The sequence below is a fragment of the Herpailurus yagouaroundi genome, unplaced genomic scaffold, assembly GCF_014898765.1.
Source record: "Herpailurus yagouaroundi ecotype Mexico unplaced genomic scaffold, PumYag 141, whole genome shotgun sequence".
Classification (NCBI taxonomy): Eukaryota; Metazoa; Chordata; class Mammalia; order Carnivora; family Felidae; genus Herpailurus; species Herpailurus yagouaroundi.
In genome coordinates, this window is record NW_024412396.1 from 2,311,223 (window position 1) to 2,337,064 (window position 25,842).

At 45.7% G+C, this 25,842-nt stretch overlaps 2 protein-coding genes across 4 annotated transcripts; both read left to right on the forward strand.

Annotated features, from left to right (window-relative positions):
- Positions 1 to 44: 44 nt before the first annotated feature.
- On the forward strand, positions 45 to 25,842 carry ABHD4 (abhydrolase domain containing 4, N-acyl phospholipase B). Of its 3 annotated transcripts, none has more exons than XM_040476603.1 (7): positions 45 to 166; positions 16,697 to 16,785; positions 17,829 to 18,201; positions 18,359 to 18,513; positions 20,448 to 20,559; positions 23,364 to 23,550; positions 24,286 to 25,842. In XM_040476603.1, exons 1-7 carry the CDS (start codon positions 96 to 98, stop codon positions 24,373 to 24,375), a joined length of 1,077 nt encoding a protein of 358 aa, XP_040332537.1. In that variant the 5' UTR covers positions 45 to 95; the 3' UTR covers positions 24,376 to 25,842. The 3 variants fall into 3 exon arrangements, with proteins under 3 accessions (XP_040332537.1, XP_040332538.1, XP_040332539.1); XM_040476604.1 differs by lacking the exon at positions 45 to 166 and adding an exon at positions 13,183 to 13,288; XM_040476605.1 differs by lacking the exon at positions 45 to 166 and adding an exon at positions 13,284 to 13,399.
- On the forward strand, positions 1,777 to 3,933 carry LOC121031447 (F-actin-capping protein subunit alpha-2-like). Its single transcript, XM_040476607.1, has one exon. The coding sequence runs from the start codon at positions 1,777 to 1,779 to the stop codon at positions 2,650 to 2,652; it is 876 nt and encodes a 291-aa protein (XP_040332541.1). The 3' UTR covers positions 2,653 to 3,933.

Here is a 25,842-nt window from a genome sequence, read left to right on the forward strand (position 1 = left end):
TTTGCGCAGGCGTACACGCAGGCCAGGGCGCGAAACAACTAATGCGCAGACGCAGAATACATCCACAGAATGAGCGCTGCGGCCAGAGAAAGCTAATGCGCCTGCGCAATGGATCTGTTCATGGCCTGGAGACGTGTACTCTTTTTTGTCCTACTTCCGCGGTCAGGTTGGTGACGCCCACAGTTGCTCTAGCAACAGGATAGCGTGAGAGGAAGAGGGGGACAGGTTTTACAAAGGAAGGCGTAGCTCCCCTAGGATTCGGGCTTTCTTTGGACCACTGGCGTCTTCAAAGATTAACTGGATCGGAAGTGAGGCAATGTCTGGTGCTACCGGGGTTCAGCACCCGAGCCGCCCTAGCTGTTAAGGGCAGATGCCTGTCCCAGATCACTAGAGCAAGTTAAGTTCCCCTTCAGTGAGAAACACCGCTGCTAATCACTGCGCAAGCACCAGTTTACACTTGGTTATGAGCGGAGGGAAGTGTGGGACGGATGGAGGAGGGAGGGAGCTTGACCTCTACCTGGTCCTGAACTGGACTGAGATCTGGCTCTGGGAGCGCTTACGAATAAGCACAGTAGAAGCTAAATTCACATACATTGTAATTCAGCTAACATTTACTGGTCGCCTCCTCGTAGCGTTGTGCTAAATTGTAGGTACCGTTGGGCCAATCAGATATGGTCTCTTTTTTTTTTTTTTTAAGTTTGTTTTTTGAGGGAGAGAGAGAGAGAGAGAGAGAGCGCGCGCGCACCAGTGAGGGAGGGGCAGAGGTGGTGGGGAGAGGATCCGAAGCAGGATCGGCGCTGACAGCAGCGAACCTGATGTGGGGCTTGAACTCAGGAACCTGGAGATTATGACCTGAACCCAAATCGGATGCTTAACCCGCTGACCCACCCAGGGGCCCTTCAGATGCGGTCTTAAAGGGGCCTGTGTTTGGGGCGGGGAGCAAGAGAAAACAGTCGATTAATGTGAAGACAATAAATGATCAAGTTTAGCAACCTTTTACTCCAAGCTAGCATCTTGAATCCTGTGTAATATCCCAGGATATCAGCGTCAAAAGTCCCATAAGAGCATTGCTTGGTTCAAACCCTACCACCACCACCACCACCACCACCACCACCACCACCCGCCCCAACTCATTTTGCAGGGGAAACTGAAGGTTTGTGGTTTTGTATTTAACAAGTGGAATTGCCTATTTTTACTTAGCGTTTTAACTTTTTTAAAAAATCAGATCCACTTTAATTTCTGGCTTTTGCTGCACTTTTTTTTTAATTTTTTTTTCAACGTTTATTTATTTATTTTTGGGACAGAGAGAGACAGAGCATGAACGGGGGAGGCGCAGAGAGAGAGGGAGACACAGAATCGGAAACAGGCTCCAAGCCATCAGCCCAGAGCCCGACGCGGGGCTCGAACTCACGGACCATGAGATCGTGACCTGGCTGAAGTCGGACGCTTAACCGACTGCACCACCCAGGCGCCCCTTTTGCTGCACTTTTAATTTCACATTAATCTGACCTTCCAGCTCAAGTTCATCTCATCTTTCAGCTGCAGGTTATACATAACCAGGTGCTTTTTAAGCTTATTAACAAATTTGAGCTATCCTAGGTACTCAATCAAAATTCCTAAAGCAGCAAGTAAAGACAAGGGTTCTGCATTTTCATTTTTTACTTGTTACACTGGAAGCTATATCACCATCAACAAATGTGCCATTTAGCAGTGGTGAGGAAAACCTTGGTCAGGTTCTAGAAAGAAGAGAAATAATTCATGTCCTCAGAAAGCTTTATGGGGAGAAGGAAAATGGCGGATCTGGAGGAGCAGTTGTCTGATGAGGAGAAGGTGCGTATAGCAGCAAAATTCATTATTCATGCCCCTCCTGGAGAATTTAATGAGGTGTTTAATGATGTTCGGTTACTGCTTAATAATGATAATCTTCTCAGGGAAGGAGCAGCTCATGCATTTGCACAGTATAATTTGGACCAGTTTACTCCAGTAAAAATTGAAGGTTATGAAGATCAGGTATTGATAACAGAACATGGCGACTTGGGAAATGGAAAGTTTTTGGATCCCAAAAACAGAATCTGTTTCAAATTTGATCACTTAAGAAAGGAAGCGACTGATCCAAGACCATATGAAGCAGAAAATGCAGTTGAATCATGGAGAACTTCAGTAGAAACTGCTCTGCGAGCTTATGTAAAAGAACATTATCCAAATGGGGTCTGCACTGTATATGGTAAAAAAATAGATGGACAGCAAACCATTATTGCATGCATAGAAAGCCATCAGTTCCAAGCAAAAAACTTTTGGAATGGTCGTTGGAGGTCAGAGTGGAAGTTTACAATCACTCCTTCAACCACTCAAGTGGTTGGCATCTTGAAAATTCAGGTTCATTATTATGAAGATGGTAATGTTCAGTTAGTGAGTCATAAAGATATACAAGATTCCCTAACAGTGTCTAATGAGGTGCAGACAGCAAAAGAATTTATAAAGATTGTAGAAGCTGCAGAAAATGAATACCAGACCGCCATCAGTGAGAATTATCAGACAATGTCGGACACTACTTTCAAAGCCTTACGTCGACAGTTGCCAGTTACACGCACTAAGATCGATTGGAACAAGATCCTTAGCTACAAGATTGGCAAAGAGATGCAGAATGCATAAGATGAACACTGCATGACCGGATCATTTTAGTGTCTTTGCGTTTTAAAAAAAATCATTGCAAAAGTATTCAGAACTGTCAGGCTACCCAGTCAGGTGGGCTGTTGCCATTTAAAATCACTGTAATTAATTAGTTTGGTTAGAGCACAAAGCTTAGCTAATCAACCATTATTTTTTTCATTTCTTTTGTTCACAGAGGATTGAAAATCAGTTAAGTTTAAATGTCTTTTACTTTCTGTTATACCTATCTTTCTTACAATTAAGAGATGATTCCTCTAGTTTAATGTTAAAAGTTTTTGAAGTTTTCAAAAATATTTTACTTATCGTAACCCTAAAATTATTGTCTTTTGGTTTATGAAGTGGGTAACTTTTGATATTTGCCCAGTTCTTTTTAATGGGGTCAATAATGGACATTCTAGTTTAAGGTGGTTGATGGATTTAGCCTATATGCTGCTAAAGAAATTGTCTACCTTTTCCCCCTCACCTCTTCCATTTATGTAAGATTGAGATTAGAGGGAAAGCATTTTCTATGTCAATTGTGTTTGAACCTTTCAAGAAGGTTATTTAGCTAGCTTAGTGTTTAACTAAACTTTTTTTAAACGAGGCCAAGGTCTAATGCTGTTTTGAGATTCTGAAATTAAATGAAAATACTTATTTCAGAAATGCATTTAATACTTCTTTTCTTGTGACAGTTACGCAAATTAGCTTGAATTCCATATGTCCCTGAGTTATTTTTATCATAAAGCCACAAATGTATTATAACAAGGCAAATTGTAATATATATAATCCTGAACTCATGACCATGTCTCAGTTTATTTCTTTTCTTGGATTGAAAAGTACTGAAATTCAGTGTGACATTAAAATGAAAATTTTCCTATTTATTTGAGTAGAATATCACTTATCAGTGAGCCACATACTATTTTAAAATACTTTCTTTGGATATTGTGATTCTTAACTGGTTGTAAATTAGAAAAGCTGGGAGTACATATGGTGTGCATTACAGTCTAAATTTTTCCGTCTTCCTATGCATCATAAGCATGTTTGTAATATTTTAAAATATACATGTACTGATGCTACAGGATTTCAAACCTGTGGTGAATGTTAGTATTTACTATATGAGTATATGAGAGTGGGGTGGATTTATGGTTTCATTCAATCGAGTATTGCTTATTATACTCCAGTGGAATCCCTTCCTCACATACTCCTGCAGATGTCTGGGCCTGGAAGTGTTTTTTTTAAAACACCACTTTTATTATGTACAATAAAATATTTCATTAGCTTGAATTGTATAGAATTAAAAAAAAAAAAAAAAAAAAAAAAGAAAGCTTTATGGGGCACCTGGGTGGCTCAGTCGGTTAAGCATCAGACTCTTGATTTTGGTCAGATCATGATCTCACAGTCCTGAGATCAACCCCAGGGTCAGGCTCCAAGCATGGAGCCTGCTTGTGATTCTCTCTCTCCTTCTGCCCCTAACCGCTGTGAAAAATAATGAATTAATTAATTAAAGGAAAGAAAGAAAGCTTTACAATCTATTTGAAGAGGTATATTCATATTCACACCCACAGAGATTTGCACTGCTGCTATATGAACTTAAGTGCAGTCTAAACTCTCTTATGTTGCTGAGAAGAAAAGGGAAAAAAAAGTGTGAATAACCAGGCTGGTTCCCATTTCAATATAATAAAGCAGGAACCTTCAGTTTCTCTGACAAGTTGAACCTTTCTCCCTGCCTCATCAGCAAGTAGGAGGGTAGCTTTCTCACCAGTATTCAACTTCAGACTTTAAAGGCTAGGCTGATGCCTTTTAATCATTCAAGAGTGAATTTCTCAAGGGGTTTCTGTTCCATCAGCCAGGCTCCTTCCAGCAGTTTCTCCCTTATGCTTTGTCTGCCTTTGATCCATGTCAACTATCATCATTAGCATCTCCACAGGAACTCCCAAAGGGGGAAAGCAGAAGAGATGAAAAATACCAAATTCACTTACCAAGTGCATTCTTTTCTGAGACCTGCAAAGTCAAACACCAATATAATAAACTAAAGCTGTTCTGGACTACTTAAAACATCAAGAAAAGGTCTTGTTCTGTGTTCAGTTTATGATTCTATAATCACGGAAACATTTTTGACTTATCTGCCAATAGGAAATTGCTAATACTAGTATTGATTTCAGTTATTTGTACATTTATTCATTTTTTTAAATGTTCTTTTTGTTTGTTTTAGAGAGAGCACAGATGAGTGGGGAAGAGGGGCAGAGGGAGAGAAAGAATCATAAGCAGGCTCCATGCTCAGTGCTGAGCCCGACATGGGGCTCAAGCCCAAGAAGACCCTGGGATCATGACCTGAGCCAAAATCAAGAGTTGGATGCTTAACCTACTGCACCACCCAGGCGATCTGATTTCAATAGTTAAAATCAAAATGTTAATATATGTAAAAATTCAGGGTCAGAATAATGGATAAGAGTGCAGGCTTCCCAGTCAGCCAGTCCTGTGTTGGAACATTGATTCTGCTGTTTACTAATTGTCTAATTCATGACAAGTTAGTCTGGCAGCTCATTTTCCTTTTCTATGAAATGGAAATAACAATAGCAAGATCATTGGAATGTTATGTTAAAAAGAGAGCCATAGGCCCAAAATGGCACTGCTTAGGCTTAGTCCTCAAACCAGGGCTTAATGCATAATCTAACTGCAGTTTCAACATCTCCCAGAAAAGTGGCCTGAACAATCCTTTCCTTTGGCTAATAACTTTCTTGCCCTGCCCTCTTTCTATAAAAACCCCCATTTTGTAAAACTCCTCAGCATTCCCCTCTATTTGCTAGATGAAATGCTACCCAATTTATGAATCGTTTTAAAAAGCCAATTAAGTCTTCAAAATTTACTTGGTTGACTTGTTTTTTACCAGTTGTGAGGACTAAATGAGATGTTGACACTAAGCACTTAACATAGCATTTGACACTCAGTAAATGTTTGTTCTTAACAACTGTTAGTACTGGTGATTAACTATGATTCCTCTAGTTCTCTGAATAATTACAAGTTGGGCAAACCACAGAGCCCCAGTATTTTGGGCACGCAAGAGATGGCACTGAAAGACTACAAATTTATAAATTGAAGCTGAAGTCAGAATAGACCTTAGAGATTTTATTACAAAAACACTGTTGGAGAGGAAAAACTCTTCCCTCTAACCATCTTAGTTTTATTGGCCCTGTAAATTAGACTAAAAAAAGACAGACTAACAAGAGAAAACAAACAGAAGTTTATTAACATATGCATCGTATATACACATGGGAGTACCCATTTATGAGTAACTCAAAGGGGTGGTTAGAACTTGGGCTTATATCACCTTAAAAAACAAAATTCAGGGGCGCCTGGGTGGCGCAGTCGGTTAAGCGTCTGACTTCAGCCAGGTCACGATCTCGCGGTCCGTGAGTTCGAGCCCCGCATCGGGCTCTGGGCTGATGGCTCGGAGCCTGGAGCCTGTTTCCGATTCTGTGTCTCCCTCTCTCTCTGCCCCTCCCCCGTTCATGCTCTGTCTCTCTCTGTCCCAAAAATAAATAAAAACGTTGAAAAAACAAACAAAAAAAATGCTTTAAAAAAAGAAAAACAAAATTCAGCTGAGTACATTTCAAAGATCTTACTGGCTTTATCCAATGATCCATAATCAGGCAATATTCAATCTAACAGAAAAGAGCTCTGAGGAGCTATACAAAATGAAAGACTTTTATAGGCAGAAGGGAGCTGGGACTAGGAAGTTATAATGACAAAAAGCAGATTGGTTATATCAAGGTCACTTTCCTTCAGGGGATGGCAGGGATCTATCAGGCACACTAACTGATTAAGGCTAATTAGGTAATTCCAGATTGTTACCATTTCTGGGAAAGTCAGAACTAATATTTGATGATGTAGGGCCTAGTATAAGTGACTCCACTTAGAGCCTGTTGTCTTGTTTGTAACAACATCACCTTAACAAAAAAGGAATACACTTTTGGAGAAATGACAAAGAAAAAAGACTTTGAGTTTCTAGGGCAGCAAATTGTGGGAAGGTAAAAATATATGAGGGAATTAATTAAAAAATAAGGGTTAGTTAGGAGAGTTTGTTACGTAGATTCCTCTGGTGCCCTCTCTGGGTTGATAAGGATCTAGAATGCTTCTATTCTTCCTTTGTAAGGGGGGCGGGGGAGGGAGAAGGCACATCTACAAAGTTAAGTCTTACTTTTACACAAATAGGAGGAGGCTGAGAGCTTTTCTTGTATCTTCTTCTTCTCAATTGCCTTTGGCTCAAAATAATCTTTATGGTACAGTGACATATTTTGGGGTGGCATGTTCTGCTATTCAACACTCAACATCATAAAACAATAGGAAAGTGGAGGGGCAAGAGGGTCCCCTTACAGGCAAAGGCCATGACTTTACAGTGTCTCTGTACAGTAAGAAATGACACTCTTTATCAAAATACAAATCTTGCAGAGAAAAGGACTCTTCTAAAGAAAATCTCTGCATGGGAAAGAAGAATTTTTTCCAATTCTTCTTCCCTGTATATTTTGTCCTTCAGAGCCCTCCTTTTGCTTTTCTTAAGTATTGTATATAACAGCTCCACCTTTTAAATTTGCCCCAGTGTGGCTAACACCCCCTTCTTTGTATTTTTTAATGTAAGAAATGTGTATTCAGTCTTCACCCCTGTTCCTGGCACAGAGCTCCTAAAACTCTCATAATTTCCTAAGTGATGATAAGAGCACTAGGAGCATCTTTTGTTATAATATTTGGTTTTGTCCTCAGTTTCTGTAATAGCTCCAGAGCAATAAAGGTGAAAAGAGCATCTTTTGTTACTCATAACAGGCCCCTTTGAACCACACTGGAATCTAAGTTAATGAAATGGCTTTTGGAAAGCCCTCAAGGGTGGGGACCGGTTGCCAGGGAAACTAACTCTGTGATTCCAGGGTAGGAACTTTAAGCCCCATGCTAGAGAGGAAAGGGGCTGAAGATGGAGTTCAGTCACCGATGAGCAATAACTTGATCAGTCATGCCTCTGTAATGAAACTTCCATTAAAGTAAAAAGGAAAAATTTGCCTAACCAGAGAGGTTTGGCAAATTTATGGGTTGCTGAGCACATCTGGGCACTGGGAGAGTGGTGTAACTAGGGACAACATGAAGGCTGTGTGCCCCTTCCCCCATGCCTTGCCCTATGCATCTCTTCCATATTGCTGTGCCTAAGTTGTATCCTTTTATACTAAATCAGTGTTAAAAAAAAAAAAATTCAGCTGAGTAAATTTAAAGATCTAATTGACTTTATGCAAGAATTTATGAGTCAGGGAACATCCCATCTAGCAAATAGAAATGAGTTCCAAGGAGTTGTACAAAAATGGAAGGTTTTTGTAGGCAAGGGGAGGGTGGGACAAGGAAAGGATTATTCCAGGCAAGGTTACCTTCCCATAGATTAAGTCCCTGGGGTCTCAGTCAGATTGCCTCACCAGAGCTGACCAGGAAGTTCCAAAGGCAGAAACTGCAGTTAGGTTAGGTATTAAGTCTTGGTGAGGTTTTAGCAAAAGTGACTCCATTTTAGACCTTGTGTTTCTTTTTAACACCAGTAATACAGTAAACTGTTTTCCTGGGTTCTGTGATCCATTCTAGCAAATTATTGAACCTCAGGAGGGGGTCATGGGAATCTCCAATTTGTAGCCAGTTGGAAGAAGCACAGGTGACAACCTGGACTTGATATTCTCCTGTTTATTTTATTTGTCATGTCAATTTGATTCTTCAGCTAGAAAGCAGAGGAAATTCTTCCTCATTTTTTGTTGTTGTTTTTTTTTTTTAATGTTTACTTATTTTTGAAAGAGAGACAGAGTGCGAGTGGGGGAGAGGCAGAGAGAGAGGGAGACACAGAATCTGAGGCAGGCTCCAGGCTCTTAGATGTCAGCATAGAGCCCGCGGCGGGACTCGAACTCACTAACTGTGAGATCATTGACCTGAGCTGAAGTCGGATGCTTAACTGACTGAGCCACCCAGGTGCCCTGGAAATTCTTCCTCCTTGACATAATCTTTGGGAGCCCAAATCTTTAAAGAAAACCCCTCACTTTTCCTCCCTAGTGCCCAGGAGTCTACTATATTGTGCTGTGCAAGGGCAGAACACTCTCCACACCATGGGACTGAACTTATCACTGCTTGAGGAACACTGTTCTATAGAATTTTCTGTGATGATGCAGATGTGTCTGTGCTGTCAGGTATGGCAGCCACCAAATACTTGTGACTACTGAGCACTCAAATGTAGCCAGTTGTAACTAAGAAACTTTTTTCATTTTTATTAATTTAAATCTGTTAAAAAGAAAACTACAGGCCCAGGGATGCCTGGCTAGCTCAGTCAGAAGAGCATGTGACTCTTGATCTTGGGGTCATGAGTTCAAGACCCAGGTCAGGTGCAGAGATTACTTAAAAAAAAAATTAAATCTGAAAGAAGAAAAAGAAAACCAAAGCCCCAAAATGGCTTCACTTACACCACATTCCCAAATCCAAGCTTTAGTACCTAATCTAATTGTAGTTTCAACATTCCCCAGAAATGTAGTCTTAACAGGTTAGTCAAGAATTTTTCCATCGGTGCCAATGAGTCTGCCACATGGGCCCTCTCCCTCCCCCAAAGGAAGAGAAGACCCCTTGCTTTCCCCTACTATGGAAAAGTGGCCTGAACAATCCTTTTCTTTTGCTAATAGCTTTCTTGCCCACCCTCTTTTTATAAAAGCCTTCCATTTCATAAAACTCTTCCCCTCTATTTGCTAGAGGAGACACTGCCAGATTTTGAATTGGTTGTTTATTTTTAGGGAGAACACGAGTAGAGGAAAGGGACAGAGGGAGAGAGAGAAAATCCCACACCCCTAGGATCATGGTCTGAGCCCAAATAAAGAGTTGGTTGCTTGGGGTCCCTGGATGGCTCATTCACTTAAGCATCTGACTTCAGCTCAGGTCATGATCTTATGGCTCATAAGTTTGAGCCCCATGTCCTGCTGTGTGCTGACAGCTTAGAGCCTGGAGCCTGCTTCAGATTCTGTGTCTCTCTCTGCTCCTCCCCAACTTGTATTTTGTCTCTCTCTCTCTCTCTCTCTCTCTCTCTCTCTCTGTCTCTCAAAAATAAATAAACGTTTAAAAAAATTTTTTTAAAAAGAGTTGGATGCTCAACAGACTGAGCCACACAGGTGCCCCTCATGAATTGTTTAATAAAGGCAATTAGATCTGCAAAATTTACTCGGTTAAATTTTATTTTCTAACAAACCTAAGTAGCTACATATAATTAATGGCTATCATATTGGACAAAACAACTTTACAACTATTCCACTCAGTTCCTATGTTTAATCTAAGGGTCATACCTTGTTCATAGTTCATTCAAAACACAGTCACACCCATTTGAAACCAAAGAATGTTCTATCCCTGCCAGACCTAATCTATCAGTTATCAGCTCCACCAACTCCTAGAATATTTAATGTGACTTATAGGCATAGGAAAGAGGGTTTGTCAAAATTAGTTTCTATCCATAAAGACCATATTAAAACTTTAATCATACAGGAGTACCTGGGTGGCTCAGTTTGTCAAGCATCCAACTTCGGCTCAGTTCATGATCTCAGGGTCATGAGTTCAAGCCCTGTGTCAGGTTCTGTGCTGACAGCTCAGAGTCTGGAGCCTGCTTCAGATTCTGTGTCTCCCTATCTCTCTGCCCCTCCCCTGCTCATATTCTCTCAAAAATGAAGAAAACATTTTTTTAAATGTTTTTAAACTTTAATCATACATAAAAATCACACATGATGGCAATAGACAGAAAATAGATTATTTTGTACTTGCACATAGTGTGTCTTGTCTTGAAGGTAAGGAGAAAATTTCTCTCCAGAGGCCTGCCTAGAACAGGCACTTAGAGTCTTCTCCAGTCTGTAATTCTAGCAGATCCAGCCCAATCCTAAATTATCCCAGCTCTGGGGACACCTTAAGGAATCTATTGACTTTGGTTATAAAAGGCATTTTCCATTTACACGTTTCCTACTTCCAAGTAGGAAGTACCTCATAAAGATGGTTTGGTGGGGCGCCTGGGTGATTCAGTGGGTTGTGCATCTGACTCTTGATTTTGGCTCAGGTCGTGATCTCACAGTTCATGGGATGGAGCCCCAAGTCAGGCCCTGTGCTCGGGGTTCTCTCTCCGTATTTGCCCCTCTCCCCTGCGTGTGCATGTGTGTGCTCTCTAAATAAATAAACAAACAAACAAACAAACAAAAGATGGTTTTGCACACAGAAACAAAATACACTGCCTCCTGAGATGAGGTCTAGAGAGATACAGTATCAGTTCTAGCTAGGTCATCCTTGCCTCAAAAAACTGCTACATCTTAACAGGTTTTCAGAAAAAGGAGAGATTTTGTTGTCCTATCTTGAAATGATGAAGCCCAGAATTTCCTATAAGGTACAATTTAAAATACAGCTCCCAAAGCCTTGGCACTTAGCATATTAGTTTATAGGTAATTGTTTACACAGCTGCCTCCTAGCTGGACTTTTTATCCATTTATTCATCCAGTCATTACTGAGTATCTACTCTGAGCCACACCCTGTTGTAGGTGCTGGCAGAAAAGCTGAGAACAAAACAGACAACCCTCCCCCATACCCTCTCCCCAACCTTCATTCAGTTCTAGTGAAGGGAAACTAATAATAAATTAGTAAACACAAAGGCACAATAATTTCAGATGGTGATAAGTGTTATGAAGATAATAAAATACAGTGATGTAAATAAATGTAAATAAAAATAGAGTGATTGGAGGTCTCTCTTAGACCCTGTGGTCAGGACAGGCCTCAGAAGACAGGAGGTTTGAACTGAGCTCCGAAAATAAAGTTGCCAGCCCTGCAAAGGGACAAACAGCCTGGGGTGGCAGCAGATAGAAAGTCTATGTTTACCACTAGAGCAGGCCGTCTATTTCCTTTTGATAACGGTATTCTTAGTGCCTAACATAAGGTTTGGCTTTGAATAGGTATACAGTAACAATAATAGTAATAAATTTTAGCATAAATGTACTAAATGTTTATTGGAATTATCTTGGTTAATCCTCACAAGACACAGTCAGGGGAAGAAAATTAAGAGACACTAAGTAATTTACCCAAATGCATGTAGTGGATATGTAGGAAAACCAAGACTACCCTTAACCCAGATTTCTGACCCCAGAAACAATGCTTCTAATTAACCAATGAGTCTCAGTGAACTCCAGCATCTAAAGGACTTCCTAAAAATGCAGTTTTTAGCATCAAACCAAACCAACGAAATTAGAATCTCAGAGGTTAGGGATTAGAATCCTGAATTTGTAACAAGCCCTCCAGATGATTTTTATACACACTGAAGTTTAGAACCACTGCGCCCAGTTGAAAGAATGAATGCCACAACTCCACTCTTTGTACTGCTTTGCCCCACATCTGGCAAATTCCTAGGTCCCCAAACTCTATACATGCCCATTCTCTTAAACTTTGAGGCCTTATAATGGTCATCAGATCAATTTAACACTGTGTAACAAGAAAGGAGAAATCTCAGAATCTAAGACCTGCAAGAGGGCTAATGAAAAACACCTTGATAAACCCCATCCCTGTCAGCATTCTCCCACTCACCCTCCATCACTCCTTAGTTTGGTTTTAATCTAACCAAGGGGATGACCTGAACCCCGACAACTTCCTCAATATTAGGACTTGTTTACCAGTTCAGGTAAATTCTGGAGCCAGTCTCAAGATTTGGCTCCTCTGCTGAGCAAGCCTGAAGTAAGCTCCGGACCTAAGAGATAAGCCAGCCACCCCCACCCCCATGCCCCATATGGGATTCCAGCAACCTAGAGCAGACCCAGCCTTATAGGTTAGTACTTCATTTGCCCTTCCTGAGGGTAGGGGAGGCAGGGATTCCCCAAACTGAGGGAGACCTGGCATTGAGCACATCTTTCCTGGGAACTAGGTTGAGAAATCTCCAGAGCACAGGAACTGCATCTTGGCACATGTCGCTAAGGTTTAGGGTTGCCAGATAAAATACAGGATGCCCAGTTATGTCCCAAACATTGCACGGGATGTACTTATTCTAAAAAAGCATTCGTTGTTTATCTGAAGTTCAGTTTTGGGCATCCTGTTTTTTATTTGCAAAACGTGGCAATGTATTTGAGTTACAGGCCCCCAGGCTCTTTGTAGAAACATTTAACCAATAGTAGTGTCTCCACAAGCATCTTAAGCATCACCTTACAAGAAACACCAGGAGGAGGATTTCAGCGGAGAGGGAGCTCTGCCGGGGAGCCCAGAGTTGGTGTGAGCGTGCAGGGGTAGTTTTGTCACTTTTTAACTAGGGCCGAACGAGGGCTGTGAGGGACCCGGTTGTTTCGGTACTACCCATCTCCCTCACTGTCCCCCAAATGTGTGAGCAGGAATCCCGTCCTTTCCCGTGAGACCCCAGAGGCCCCTGTGCCGGCACGCAGACCCCGGCTCGACCACCAGCCGGGTTCAGGTCCCGCCTGGGCGTTCTGGGGACCTGCGCCTCCGACCGGCGGCCCTGGCCACGCCCCACTTTGTTATCCGACCCTTTCCTGGGTCAGCTGGTGCTGGCGTCAGGCGGAGGGATGGGCTGGCTCGGCTCGACCCGGCAGGGCTTGTTTACTATGGCTGATGATCTGGAGCAACAGTGAGTTAATCCTGTGTCTTTCTCTTGCTCTCTCTCTCTCTGGGCCATGATCCCGGGACTGTCGGTGACTGAGGAACAGTTGTAGACACCTTCCCGCCTTTCCTTTTCCAGGTCGGCTTCATGGGAGGGCCCGGGGTTGTGTTTGCTTGCTCTGCTTCTGCCCAGAAGAGGCAGCAGCAGAGCTCGGGGAGCGATGGTAGATTAGCTTGCCTGAGCTGGGGGACTCTGACTTTCCACGCTTAGTCTTCGCGATCGCTCCTCGCTCCTCTGGTACAGAGAGGTTAGACTTAGTGGTGATGGCCCAGATCCTCCGCGCAGCTCGTGGGATGCGGGCGCGGGGGTAGCAGCCGGGTCTGCTCACTGGGATTTGCCCTCAGGACGGTGGTCGGGGGGTGGCAAGGGCCTTTCTTAGCCCGGCAGGGAAAGGGCTCGCGAAGAAAAGAGAGGGCGCCGGCGCTGGGATTGTCTGGAGTAATGGGCTCGCAAGTTTCTTTAGTTCTCGCCTACTGAGACACTTAGCCGCTTCCCACCCTAGTTAATAACGTTTTTTAATCATCACGAGATCCTTAATGCTGTGCTTTCAGAATTACCGTTTTTGGGATTTGTTACCACTGTCTCAAGGGCATCAGGTTTGGGATGCCACCTGTAGGTAGTGTGACTAGCAGTTCGCAGTCTGATAGAAGCAAGGAAAAGTTGCTTCCAGAATGACTCAGCTCCCAGCCAAGCCTTGGTTTCACCAGAACAGGGCCTCTCCTGGATCCTGTGTTCCTGCTTTTCAGAGCTGCAGAACTGGCAGCCTGCAAAACTAATTAACTTTATGACCGTAGTATCTTCCTGAGCTTGAAGGAACTGCTCAGGAAGAGTGTTGCTTTCTGAAGATGACTTTTCCAAAAGGAAATTTACAATGGTTACGATGACTTAGGGAAACACAGATTAGAGCTGGTGGAGATGCAGGTAATTCAGCTCTTTTTTACAGATGAGGAAGCCAGCACCCATGAAAGTTAGAGGAGACTTGCCCAAATCACAGAGGTCCAGAGCAGGCTTCTGACCCAACACAGAACTCCTTTTGCTTCACCTCCCAACAGGATAAAAGCCCTTTAGAGGGAAGAGACCACTCTGGCCAGGCCAAGTTCAAGGCTAAGTGACTTCTCTGCCCCTTGCCTCAATTTCCCACTCCAGCCCTCACATCTCCAGTAGTATTTAGCAGATGCAGTGTGCCAGATATCACTTCCAGTGCTTTAGAACATTTCTGGTGAAGAAGAGAGGCAAAGTAAAGCTTCTCCCTAAAGAATATCCTCTGAGCAGCCCATCGTGTTGTTCCATTGGACAGCATTTCTCCTGAGCACTGCTTTGGGCAGATACAAGGCAATGTGGGGTCCAAGTGTCACGGTCTGACTTGTCACAGTGTCTGATGTGGAGAGAAAGTCTGTCTCTTTAGACTGGCAAAATTCTGCGGTCTTGGTGCTCATGCTTTAAGCCCACAGTAAGGAATTCCAGTGGAGTATTAAAAGGGTTGAGAGTCTCCACAGAATTGGATTGATTGAGACTGACAATTCTCATCTGGCTTAAGCCATTGATACACCACTCTTGGCTGAACCCTCAGTATTTCTTGCAAGCCTCTGGCAGTCCTTGAAGAGTTGAATGTATGCAGCTTATGATTTAGCTGGGGGAAAAGAACATTTATTGGAAATTTATCTTATGCTAGGCACTATTCTATGCTAGGCACTTAATCTTTATGAGATTCCTATGAAGTAGATACTATTATTACCTGTCTCTTAAAGATGAGGAAACTGACAGATAAAGGCTACATAATGTGCCCCAAATCACACCGCTGATAAGTGGCAGTGCCAGGATTAGAACTCTGGCTTCTGGTTTTAGATCACACTTCCTTTCAGAAAACGGAGACTGTGTGAAGATGTGGTTATATATTGTGAATTTGAAAAGCTGAGACTGGGGCCTGAATGTCTCAGTCAGAAGAGCATTCAGCTCTTGATCTCGGGGTCATGACTTTGAGCCCCACACTGGAGATTACTGAAAAATAAGTAAATAAAATTTTAAACCTAATTCTCCTTTAAAAAAGAAAAAAAGAAAAGCTGAGGTACCTGCCCAGAGGAAGGGTACGGAGAACCCTGGATCTGAGATCTAGGTTGTACTTCTTCTTGTTCTCACCAGCAGCATGGCCTCTTTGGGCATCAGTTTCCTCATCTGTAAAATAAAGAGGCTGGACTAGATGATTCCTAAGGAACCATCCTAATCTAAAATTCTGTGCTTCAGATGGTGTATCAGGATGTCCTGTGTGTGTGGCCAAGAGGGATAAGTAATGGTGGCCCTCGTTCCCCCACAAAATACCCCTGCCTGAGTATGTCGATATCGAAAGACCCTTCCTGTAGCTGGTGGTATCCACCTTGTAATTCCTTCATTCAGGCACAATTCAAGAGAAATATACAATGGAAAAGGAGTAGTAAACTCATTTGTTGAGTGTCCAATTTGTCCCAGGCACGTTATGAGGTCTCTCAACATATCTAGATGCTCCATCACTGGTTATTTATCAGGCCAAAGCCATTCTGCTTGTAAATGGTGATAGTGTGATGGCAGAACCAGAGGGGGTTGTTGTTTTGTTTTGTTTTGTTTCCCCTCCAAAACTGCTGCTTTCAATCTCTACCCTGCAATGACTTCAATTTCCTTGGGCATAAAGGGGCCAGCAGGATGGATTTTCTTTATTTTACCGTATGCTATTGGAGGTGAGGACATATGTGAACTTTGTAGACATTTTATAATCTGGAAAAACAAAGCCAGAGGCAACCTGGGAACGCAATCACAGCAGGACTTGAACCCAGGTCGCCTGCCTTCTTCTCCGTTCCTGTCCCATCTCATTGTTCCAGGCTGGACTGATTGATTACGTGAGAGCCCAGCTGGGCACTGACCTTGCTCTGTTCTTCTAGGGGCTTAGAAAAGGGCACGCACAAACCCCAAGGCCCTGCCAGGAGGGCAGATGGCATGGGAATTTGTCCTACCCTAAAGGAACATCCGGTCCTGGGGATGGCAAAAGATAAAGATAACTGAAACATTAGTTAATAGTTGGTATTTTTTCTCTTGTGATCTCCTTGAACATTATGATAACCAGTAACAAAAGTTATAAAGCTCAAATGAGATAATAAATGTGAAAGAGCATTGCAAACTGTAAAGTGTTATACACACGGCATCCTGAGTATCTGTTGAAACAAAGGGCATGTTGTTACTAGCCCTTAGCTGGAGAAGAGTAACAGTCTATCAGGCAGCAGGGAGTTGCTGACCACCACAGCGGCAGGTCTTCTGAGCTCGGGAAACACCCCAATAACTCTTGTAACTGTCAGCAAGGCTGAGAGTGTCAATGTTGCCAATGATTGTCATCGTGTCTCCTTGTCTCAGGCCTCAAGGCTGGCTGAGTAGCTGGCTGCCTGCTTGGCGCCCCACGTCGATGTCTCACCTGAAGAATGTGGAAGCCAGGATCCTCCAATGTGAGTAGGAGGGATGGTTTATCCCACCGCCATCAAGAGGCCCAAGGAGGATACAGGATCTCCCCAGAGCCTAGTTGACAGAACCCACAGATTCTTGATTAATTAATAGTGCTTGGGGTGGGAGTAAGTGGTATCAGTAGTTTGAAGGGAGAGATTTGCACTGAGGATACCATATTGTGTGATAGTGATTTTTTGACATCTCCCTTCCTGTCCATCATGCTGGTTCCTGACACATCCCATAAGTTCACTTCAAAGCCAGTACCAACTGTCAACACACAACACACACACACACACACACATACACACACACACATACACACACTCATCTATATATTCTCTCTTTCCCTCCTTCCTTCTCCCCCCATTCTTCCCTCCTTCTTTCTTCCCCCATTCTTCCCTTCTTCCTTCTCTCCCTCTCTCTTCTTCCAAACACACATGCCCTTCTCAGCTTTACCACCTTCTACCTAAGGACCAGCAGCAATCCTCTGTTCTCTAATATTGCTCTCTTTGTATTCTATCCAGTTAGGCACACCACCTACCTGGTTACTATGGTAGTTTGGGATTCCAACAGATCAACTATCAAGAGCAGCATTATGTTGGGGCAAGGCATCCCATGATTGGCAGCAGCCACAGGCTCAGACAAGACCCTTGGGTCACGTCTGCCTGGTTTCCTTTATGATCTTCCCTGCCCTGCATCCACTGCCCCAGCCAGATACCTTCTCTTCCCATGGGCCTGAGGAAGTAGGGCTGCAGAGCAGTCACAGCTCTCAAGCCTCCACTCAGGATCCAGGCAACTTCCCCCCCCCAAGCAGGTCTGTCACAGAGCAAGCACTGCCCTGTGAGAGACTAGATGGTCTACAAATAGTGCTTGGAGTTCATCTCTTAGGGCATATGGGTCAGAAGGTTGTGAAAGGAAGGAGGTGAGGCAGGTCAGGAGGGATTTGGCAGTGGAGAGAGAAAGCCAAGGAATGGTAGTCCAGGCAAAGTGATGGTGCTGTCAGAAAACAGTCTTACTGCTCTGCCCTGGATTCCTGTCTCCCCAGGCCTCCAGAACAAGTTCCTGGCCCGATATGTGTCCCTCCCAAACCAGAACAAGATCTGGACGGTAACCGTGAGTCCCGAGCTGAGGGAACGTACCCCCCTGGTGATGGTGCACGGCTTCGGGGGTGGCGTGGGCCTCTGGATCCTCAACATGGATTCACTGAGTGCCCGCCGTACCCTGCACACCTTTGATCTGCTTGGCTTTGGGCGAAGCTCGAGGCCAACATTCCCGAGGGACCCAGAGGGGGCTGAGGATGAGTTTGTGACATCAATAGAGACGTGGCGGGAGACCATGGGGATCCCCAGTATGATCCTCCTCGGGCACAGTTTGGGAGGATTCCTGGCCACCTCTTACTCTATCAAGTACCCTGAAAGGTAAGGAAGAGCCACCCCTCTTGCTCATGACCTAATTCCCTCTCCCACTGGGAACCTTACAGTATTAGTTTCCAGTGGGTCTCTTCTTCCTGGGCAGTTTAAGGGCTGTGGTACCTCTAAGCACATACAACTTGTTTTTCCCTTTTTCCTCCCATAGAGTTAAACACCTCATCCTGGTAGACCCATGGGGCTTTCCTCTTCGACCGACTGACCCCAGTGAGATCCGTGCACCCCCAACCTGGTTCAAGGCTGTGGCATCTGTCCTAGGGCGTTCCAATCCACTGGCTGTTCTACGAGTAGCTGGGCCCTGGGGTGAGTAGCCTGCAAAGAAAGAATCTATCTCCTCAACCCAAGGCTGCCCCATTCTAGAAGCCCCATTGCATCCAGCCTCCCACCATCCCCACTTGTCCAGGAGAGGTGGGAATAGACCTGGCATTGTTATTTAAAGCTGTTAATCTGAACTAGATCTCTTTGTCTGCATTTTCAGAAGGTTCTTTTTTTTCCTTCATCTGCATGCAAAAAGCTTTCCTGTGTGGGGCACAGATAGAGCAGAACTATCACTCTGTGCCTTGGCTAGACCCCCAGAGAGAGAGAGAAGGAGGCCATGAAGTGACTCTTCCTCTGCTGAGTTCTTATGCTACATATGTGAGTATGTGGCACATACAGTCACATGTTGGTGATTCGGTATGGTAACCACCACTGGATACCATCTCTGCAGCTCACCCAGCACCTGTGGGAGGGAGATGTCAGAACCAGAGCCTCCAACATGACCCACAGTGGCAGGCAAGCCCCTCTAAACCATGGCCTACTCCAGTTAGGTATCACATCTTCCCCACTTAGAAGTTGTCAGCAAATTTTAATGGGTGAGGAGAGGAAAGGAATTCGGGGAAAACCAGCCATAGTAAGTAAAATTCGTAGGTCTCGGCCTTCTGACCTCATCCTGCCAGCACCCTTCCTTTCTGGGGGGCTTTTTAATCTGATGAAGTGACAAGCAGATTCCCTCTGTAGAAAAGATTGTGGACCCCCTATCTTGCAGTGACGGCTTATGTACACATAGTAATATTCAGTTGCCAATTACTACAAATTGATTGCTAATGACTAAATAAGAGTTGTCTCTCTACGCCCTTCAAGAGAAACAGAATGACTTTGGATAAAAGAGAAAAATGAGCATTTGAGTAGAGGTAGGAGTTTAGGAAGAAAGGAAGGATATCAAGAGACAGGTGCAAAAGAAGAGTAAATGAGCAGAGAGCTGACCCTCTTAGAGTTCCCAGCACTCTGGACTCCAGCAGACCCTCTGTAGCCCTTTTCCAGAGAGAAGTCCTGCTCTAACCACTCTCCCCATTTCTCGACTTGCATCTGGCCAGGTTCACGCATGGGCCTCAGAGCCAGTATGGTTGGGCAGTTGGCTGGCAGCCATGGAGGAGGACCAGGGCCCAGAGGATCCTGGCTGTGCCTCCATCTCAACACCTTGATCCTCAGATGCAGAGAGAAGACCAGGAGAGAGAGCGAGAGATCAGAAGTTGACCATCAGGCCCAATTTTTAGTCTGTTTTAGGTGCCCTACTGCTTATGTGTGTGCTCTAAAGGAAGGTGAAGGGAACAGATTGCTCTAAAACAGCAGCCCAAGTCTGACATGCCAGAGTTAAGTTTACTTCTCCACTCGTATTCTATTACAGACCTGAACATGAGAGGCCTTTTGGCAGGTGGTTTCATCTGCAACCTTCAGAATATTAAAAGGCCCTAAGAGTCTCAGCGTGCCTGGCTGGCTCAGTCGGTAGAGCACGAGACTCTTGATCTCAGAGTTGTGAGTTTGAACCCCTTATTGGGTGTAGAGATTACTTTAAAAAAAAAAAAAAAAAGGCCCCAAGAGTCTCAGGGAGAAAGAACTTAGTTCAGACTGTGAGAGAAAAGCATCTCAGCCATGGACTCTTGGGCTTGAGACCCTTAGAGGAAAAGAGCTTGGGACTTCCTTGAACTGAAAATAATCTGCTTCCTTAGTGACATTGGACTGTCTACCTTCTTTGGTAACCAACTGACTCTCAATTTGTACTCATCTGGAGCTTCCCGACAGCTCACACACTCTGTCTGCCACTATCGAGTTAAATGTACAAAGCAAACAAACCCCTAGAGAAATAACATTTGGTAAAGTTGTCCAAGCAAGTGTAACACAGAAGTCTTCCTGCACACCCCCCCCACCGCCCCCTGCCCCCCAAACTGGCCACTCCCATGTTTTTCTCTCCCCTCCAGGGCCTGGCTTGGTACAGCGATTCCGGCCGGACTTCAAGCGCAAGTTTGCAGACTTCTTTGAAGATGATACTATATCTGAGTATATCTACCATTGCAATGCACAGAATCCCAGGTGAGTGCGGCTCCCAGAGCCAGCTCGGAGTGCATGGGTTTGGAGATGAAACTCCAGCTGGTAGAAAAACTCCAGAACTTTGTTGCAATGCGTCTTGCACAAAGCTCTCATTCACTTAGGGGAACGCAGGCACTAGCAGGCTCAATTATTTCCAGAGACCTCCCCAGGGATGGGCCCAAAGGGATGGAGAAGATAATAGATTGATGAAACATGCTGTCCATCTCTAGAGGAAGACTCTTACTCTCCCCTGGAGATAGGCAGTTAGCCTGACAGGCAAGAGTCTGGAAAACATTTTAAAAGATTTTTAACTGAAAAAGTGATATGAATATATGGTATTTTTTAAAAGGCAGAGAAAGAAAGAAAGAAAGAAAGAAAGAAAGAAAGAAAGAAAGAGAAAATCTTCTCCCTCCCAGCCTGTAGTTCTCAAATTTCCTTGCTGTTTCCAGTCTGAGATATTATGTGACATTGCTTCAGAGAACTTCTTTGCACATCTTCTTTTGCACACACGTGACTAGATCTGTACATTCCTACAAGTAGAATGGCTGGTGGAAAAGTGTGATTTAAAACCTAAATTCTGTACACCGTGAAATGCTTACTGTTGGGACAGGAACTCCTTCTACGCCTTTTGGACATTTTGGGGTGTCCCCAGAATCTTGAGAGGTTCCTATCTATGACTGCTCACACAGCAGGCCCCACAAACCTGCTGATCTGCATTCTTGGCACCTGAGAGCCAGGGCAGAGTCAGGGAGGTTATCTTCCTCTCAGGCAGTGCCCTGTGAGTGGCTGATACAGGAGGATCTGTGGGTGGCACCGCCTCTTTGGAGGCCTCAGCCAGCTTGCTGTGGGGCATCTGGGGGAAGCCAAGGTCACCGGAGCAGCAGCACTGCCCCGCCTCATGCCAGGCCTGTCCAGGTCACCCGTCGTGAGCCCAAAGCTGTGAAGACGGTGGGGGGTTGCATTCCAGCATTACTGTCTGAGCGTTAGCCTCACACCCAGCTGGCTTTGGGGCAGCGTGGGAACTGTCTAGCCAGCATTCCGCATGAGCTCAGTTAATTGAAGGGCCCCGCTGAAGCAGCAGTATTGAAACTCAGCTCTGCAGTCAAATCAGGTAGCCCTCTGCTTCCTGCTCTCGACCCCTCTGTCAGCCCCCACTGGGCTCAGTGCCAGTCTCCTACCCCAGCTCCCTCCTCACAACTTTCCCCAGTCCCAGACCTAGTTGTGTGCAGTGAATGGCCTCCCAATCTAAGCCTCAGAATATATAATCACGCAGCTCCTTTGTGTCCTGGGGAAAGCAGAGATGACATCAGTGATAGCCCTCTCTGCCTAACACCATCACTCAATTAAAAAAAAATTTTTTTTTTAATGTTTATTTGTTTTTGAGAGAGAGAGAGATGGAGTGCAAGCAGGGGAGGGGCAGAGAGAGGAAGACACAGATTCTGAGGCAGATTCCAGGCTCTGAGCTGTCAGCACAGAGCCCGATGCAGCATCATGACCTGAGCTAAACAACGAGGAAAGGACACAGGAGATCATGACCTGAGCTAAAGTCAGACGCTCAATGCACTGAGACACCCAGGCGCCCCACCATCACTCACTTTTATAACCACCTGAGTGTTTCTGAGTTGTAACCCTGACAGGCCCATAGTAACTCTTACCAGTCCCTTGGAAAACATGACATTTGGCCAAGAAGAAATATGTGGGGGTTACCTACTCTGCTCCACCTAACCTGAGGGGCCCTGTACATGTCATTTTCTTCAATGAAGGAATAAAGAGGATATAATTCCCCAATTTGTAGATGAAAACATTAAAATGTATTCTGGTTACATGACCTGCTAAGAAAATACAGCCAGAATTTGAACTCGTGTCTCTCTGACTTCAGAGTCCATAGTTTTCCACCATGCTGCTATGTCTGAAGGAAGAACTGTGTTTCTGCTGGCCCGTGCAGAACTCAGGCCCGCCTTCATTCCGGGGCTCCAAAGGAGGGGGGACACAATACCTGAACAGGCTGGGCCTGGCGAGCAGCAGTCTCCCGAAGCACCCTGCCTCCTGCCTCCTGCCTCCTGCAAAAGCTGCAGAGCAGCTCAGAATGTCAGCTTCCTCCCCAGCCCTGCAGACCCCTTATGCTCCTTCTCGGTCAGCTCTGCCTAAGGAGATGGCCAGGGAGCAAAGTAGATTAGGTGAGCCTTGCTTCTCACAAAGTACGGCTCCCCCTGGGTCCTCACAAGACTGGTAACAATCCCATCAGGAAGCCCTTTGCACTGCTATAGTATTTGCTCTTCACTCCCCCTCTAACATGAGCCCTTCGCCCCTCTCCTTCACCCCCAGCAAGCTAAGCCCCTAGTCCATTTCCTTCCTGCTCCACCATCCTTTCATGATTCTTGGGAAATCTGACGTTAAATAATCATATGATTAGCTATTTAACGCCTGCCTCCCCAAAATGTGGGATAATCGTGAGCTCCAGCAGGGCCGGAACCACGTGAATCTGACTCCTGTGTCCCTACACTCAGCCCAGGGCATGACATGTCAATATTTGTTGAGTAAATGTTAACCATTGCATCTTTGGACAATTCTCAGTGTCCAGGTTTTTCACACGTGTGTCCCTTCCTAACTGTCTTCTGTGCTGGGAGGCCTCCACAGATTCAGGCCTACCTCCTAATCTTACCAGGATTTAAGGCGCCCAGTGCTGGGGCCTGAGAGGGACACACAGGACAAGGATACTGCCCCAGCGTCTGAAGAGACCAACACGTTGACACTTTATGCTGCAGGGTTTATTCTACTAACTGCCTCACCGTGTTTTGCTCTTTCAGTGGTGAGACGGCATTCAAAGCCATGATGGAGTCCTTCGGCTGGGCGCGGCGCCCCATGTTGGAGCGAATTCACTTGATTCGAAAAGATGTGCCCATCACCATGATCTACGGGGCCAACACCTGGATAGATACCAGCACAGGAAAGAAAGTAAAGATGCAGCGGCCGGATTCCTATGTCCGAGACATGGTATGTTAGCCCGTCAAGGCACAGGATTGAGGTGGAAATGTGGTGTGTTGAATCCCCGCACACAGTGATTAGCTCTGGGCATGGATGAGCCTTGGGATGGAGAAGGGTGATCAGAGAGTCGGGAGGAAAGAGGAATGGACAGATGGGGATGGTGTAGTGCGTTTCAAAGGGCTGACTCAGTAATACCATCATCGGGGGCTTTCATTCTTGCTTAGCACGGTCCAGGGAAATGACCGGTTCTCGTTCAGTAGCCAGACACAGACAGCATGATGCCACTCCAGACCCCCTGTCCCACCCAAAACCAGAGCCATGAACAGTAGAGCAAGTAGTAAAGGCTGTCGGGAAGCCTTCCCACCACATTCCTGCCTTCCCTTTTTCTTATCCCTCTCCACCCCCATTTGCTAATGAGTGCTTAGTTAGGCTGGGTGCCACATATGGGCCCTGGTTCATCAGACCTGTGGATGAAATGAGCAGATAGCGGTGGGGCTGGCATTGAAGGAGGTACAGTGAAATACCAGAGGAGAAAATGAATGGGACCTTGGGATTCATGGACCCCTCCCCCTGCATGGGAAAGTGCCCAGATTCTAGGAGAAAGGTGGACCGATGTTTCTGGTAAGTGCTCATAGGTGATGGGCAAGCAGGTATAAGGGAAAAAGAATCGGTGTGAGACACCAGTTTCCGGTGCCCCGAACAAAGGGCCTTTCCACCCCTGGTGGGCTCTTCCTCTCTCCATAGGAGATTGAGGGTGCGTCGCACCACGTCTATGCGGACCAGCCACACATCTTCAATGCTGTGGTAGAAGAGATCTGTGACTCCGTTGACTGAGATGCTGTCTGTAGAGGAAGAGGAGAAAGCCAGAGAGTTGCTCTCGCCTCCCTGTCCGCTTACTCGCCCCTGTGTCCTTTCCTCACCGACTAACACGTGCCAGCCAGGCAGTCTTGGGCTGTCCCCAGCGCAGGACCACAGTGAAAAAGCGCACTCCTGAGCCCACGCTAAGGGTTGGAGGCAGAAGCCATGAGAGGCCTTGAGCTCCCCTTCCTGGGGAAGGACATAAAGGGTTGCATAGTGCCACCCATTCTCTCCATGCCAAGTGTCCCCCAGATGGTGGTTGTGAAGGGATCGCACGAGTCATGCTCCCTCCCTGAGCCAAAGGGAGGGCGGCCTCTTCCCCTGGGTGAAGGAGAGGCTCCCGGCAGCCTTTCCCAGCTCTGGAGTGTTTTGTGGGGGTAGGTTCCAAGCAAAAACATCTTCCTCCATCACCCCCTAGTCTCCGTTCCTTGCCTGTTTTGTCCAGATTCTGATTGGGAGCTAACTACCAACTAACTACTAACTTCTCAACTACCAAGAATAGGTCCCAGAGCTCCCTTGACCTGCCGAGTGCCGCCCACCCCCCCCAACCCCCGCCGTGACCTAAGAAGTCCTATTCAAAGCCCTCATGAGTGGATGAGGAGCAGGCCAGGGCAGGACATGGCTGGCCCATGGTGATACAGCTCTGCTCCAGGAGAGCTAAGGCCAGAACCCAGGTCTGCTGACACCCAGGACTCATCGCTGACTCTATTTTGCTAAAGTCTAAGGCAGGCACCATTGCCATGAGTCTGGTCCTGGTCACTGGCCATAGGTGAGCCCATCCCTGTCCCACATTCTAGCCCCATTGTGCAGGGGTGCCACTGTCCTGTCCTGTGTCTCAGCTCCAGATGCCTGAGCTGGGGACACTCCAGGGCTTCCTTCCCTTGCCCCCTCATCCTCCCAACTGGGAGTCCTCTTGGCCTCCCTCTGTGCCTTGGGCCCTGAAGCCCCACCTGTAGTATAGAGCAAAGGTGGCCCCTGGTGGAGAGACAGGGAAAGGCCCTTCAACCCCAGGGCTGTGTCTGGATTCCTTACTCCCCCTAGTATCTGCGGGGCTTTTCTACTGTCCCCAGGGCCGAAGCCCACCGTGAGCCCCTGCCCACGGTCCAGTGGAGAGCCTCCAGCCAGCAGTTCCCTGTCCTCGTCAGCCACAGGATGGTTCTCACTGCCTGGCCCTCCATCCCTGCCATCTGTCCCCACAGTCACCAGCCCATCCCACCCCCCAACTACCTGTCAACTGTCTCCCAGGGACTGTTTCCGGGTGCTGCTCTGAGGTTCTGGGCAGCAGGCTGGGCCTGGCCCCGGAACCAGGGCAGCTCCTGTCTGCTCCCGTTTTGTAAAGCCAACCCTTTCACCAGAATAGTATTAACTCCTGGTGCTTTGTACTACTGGTCCGGCTGCCTTGGGCTCCTTTTCTATATTAATAAAGAAATGAGTGAAAACTGG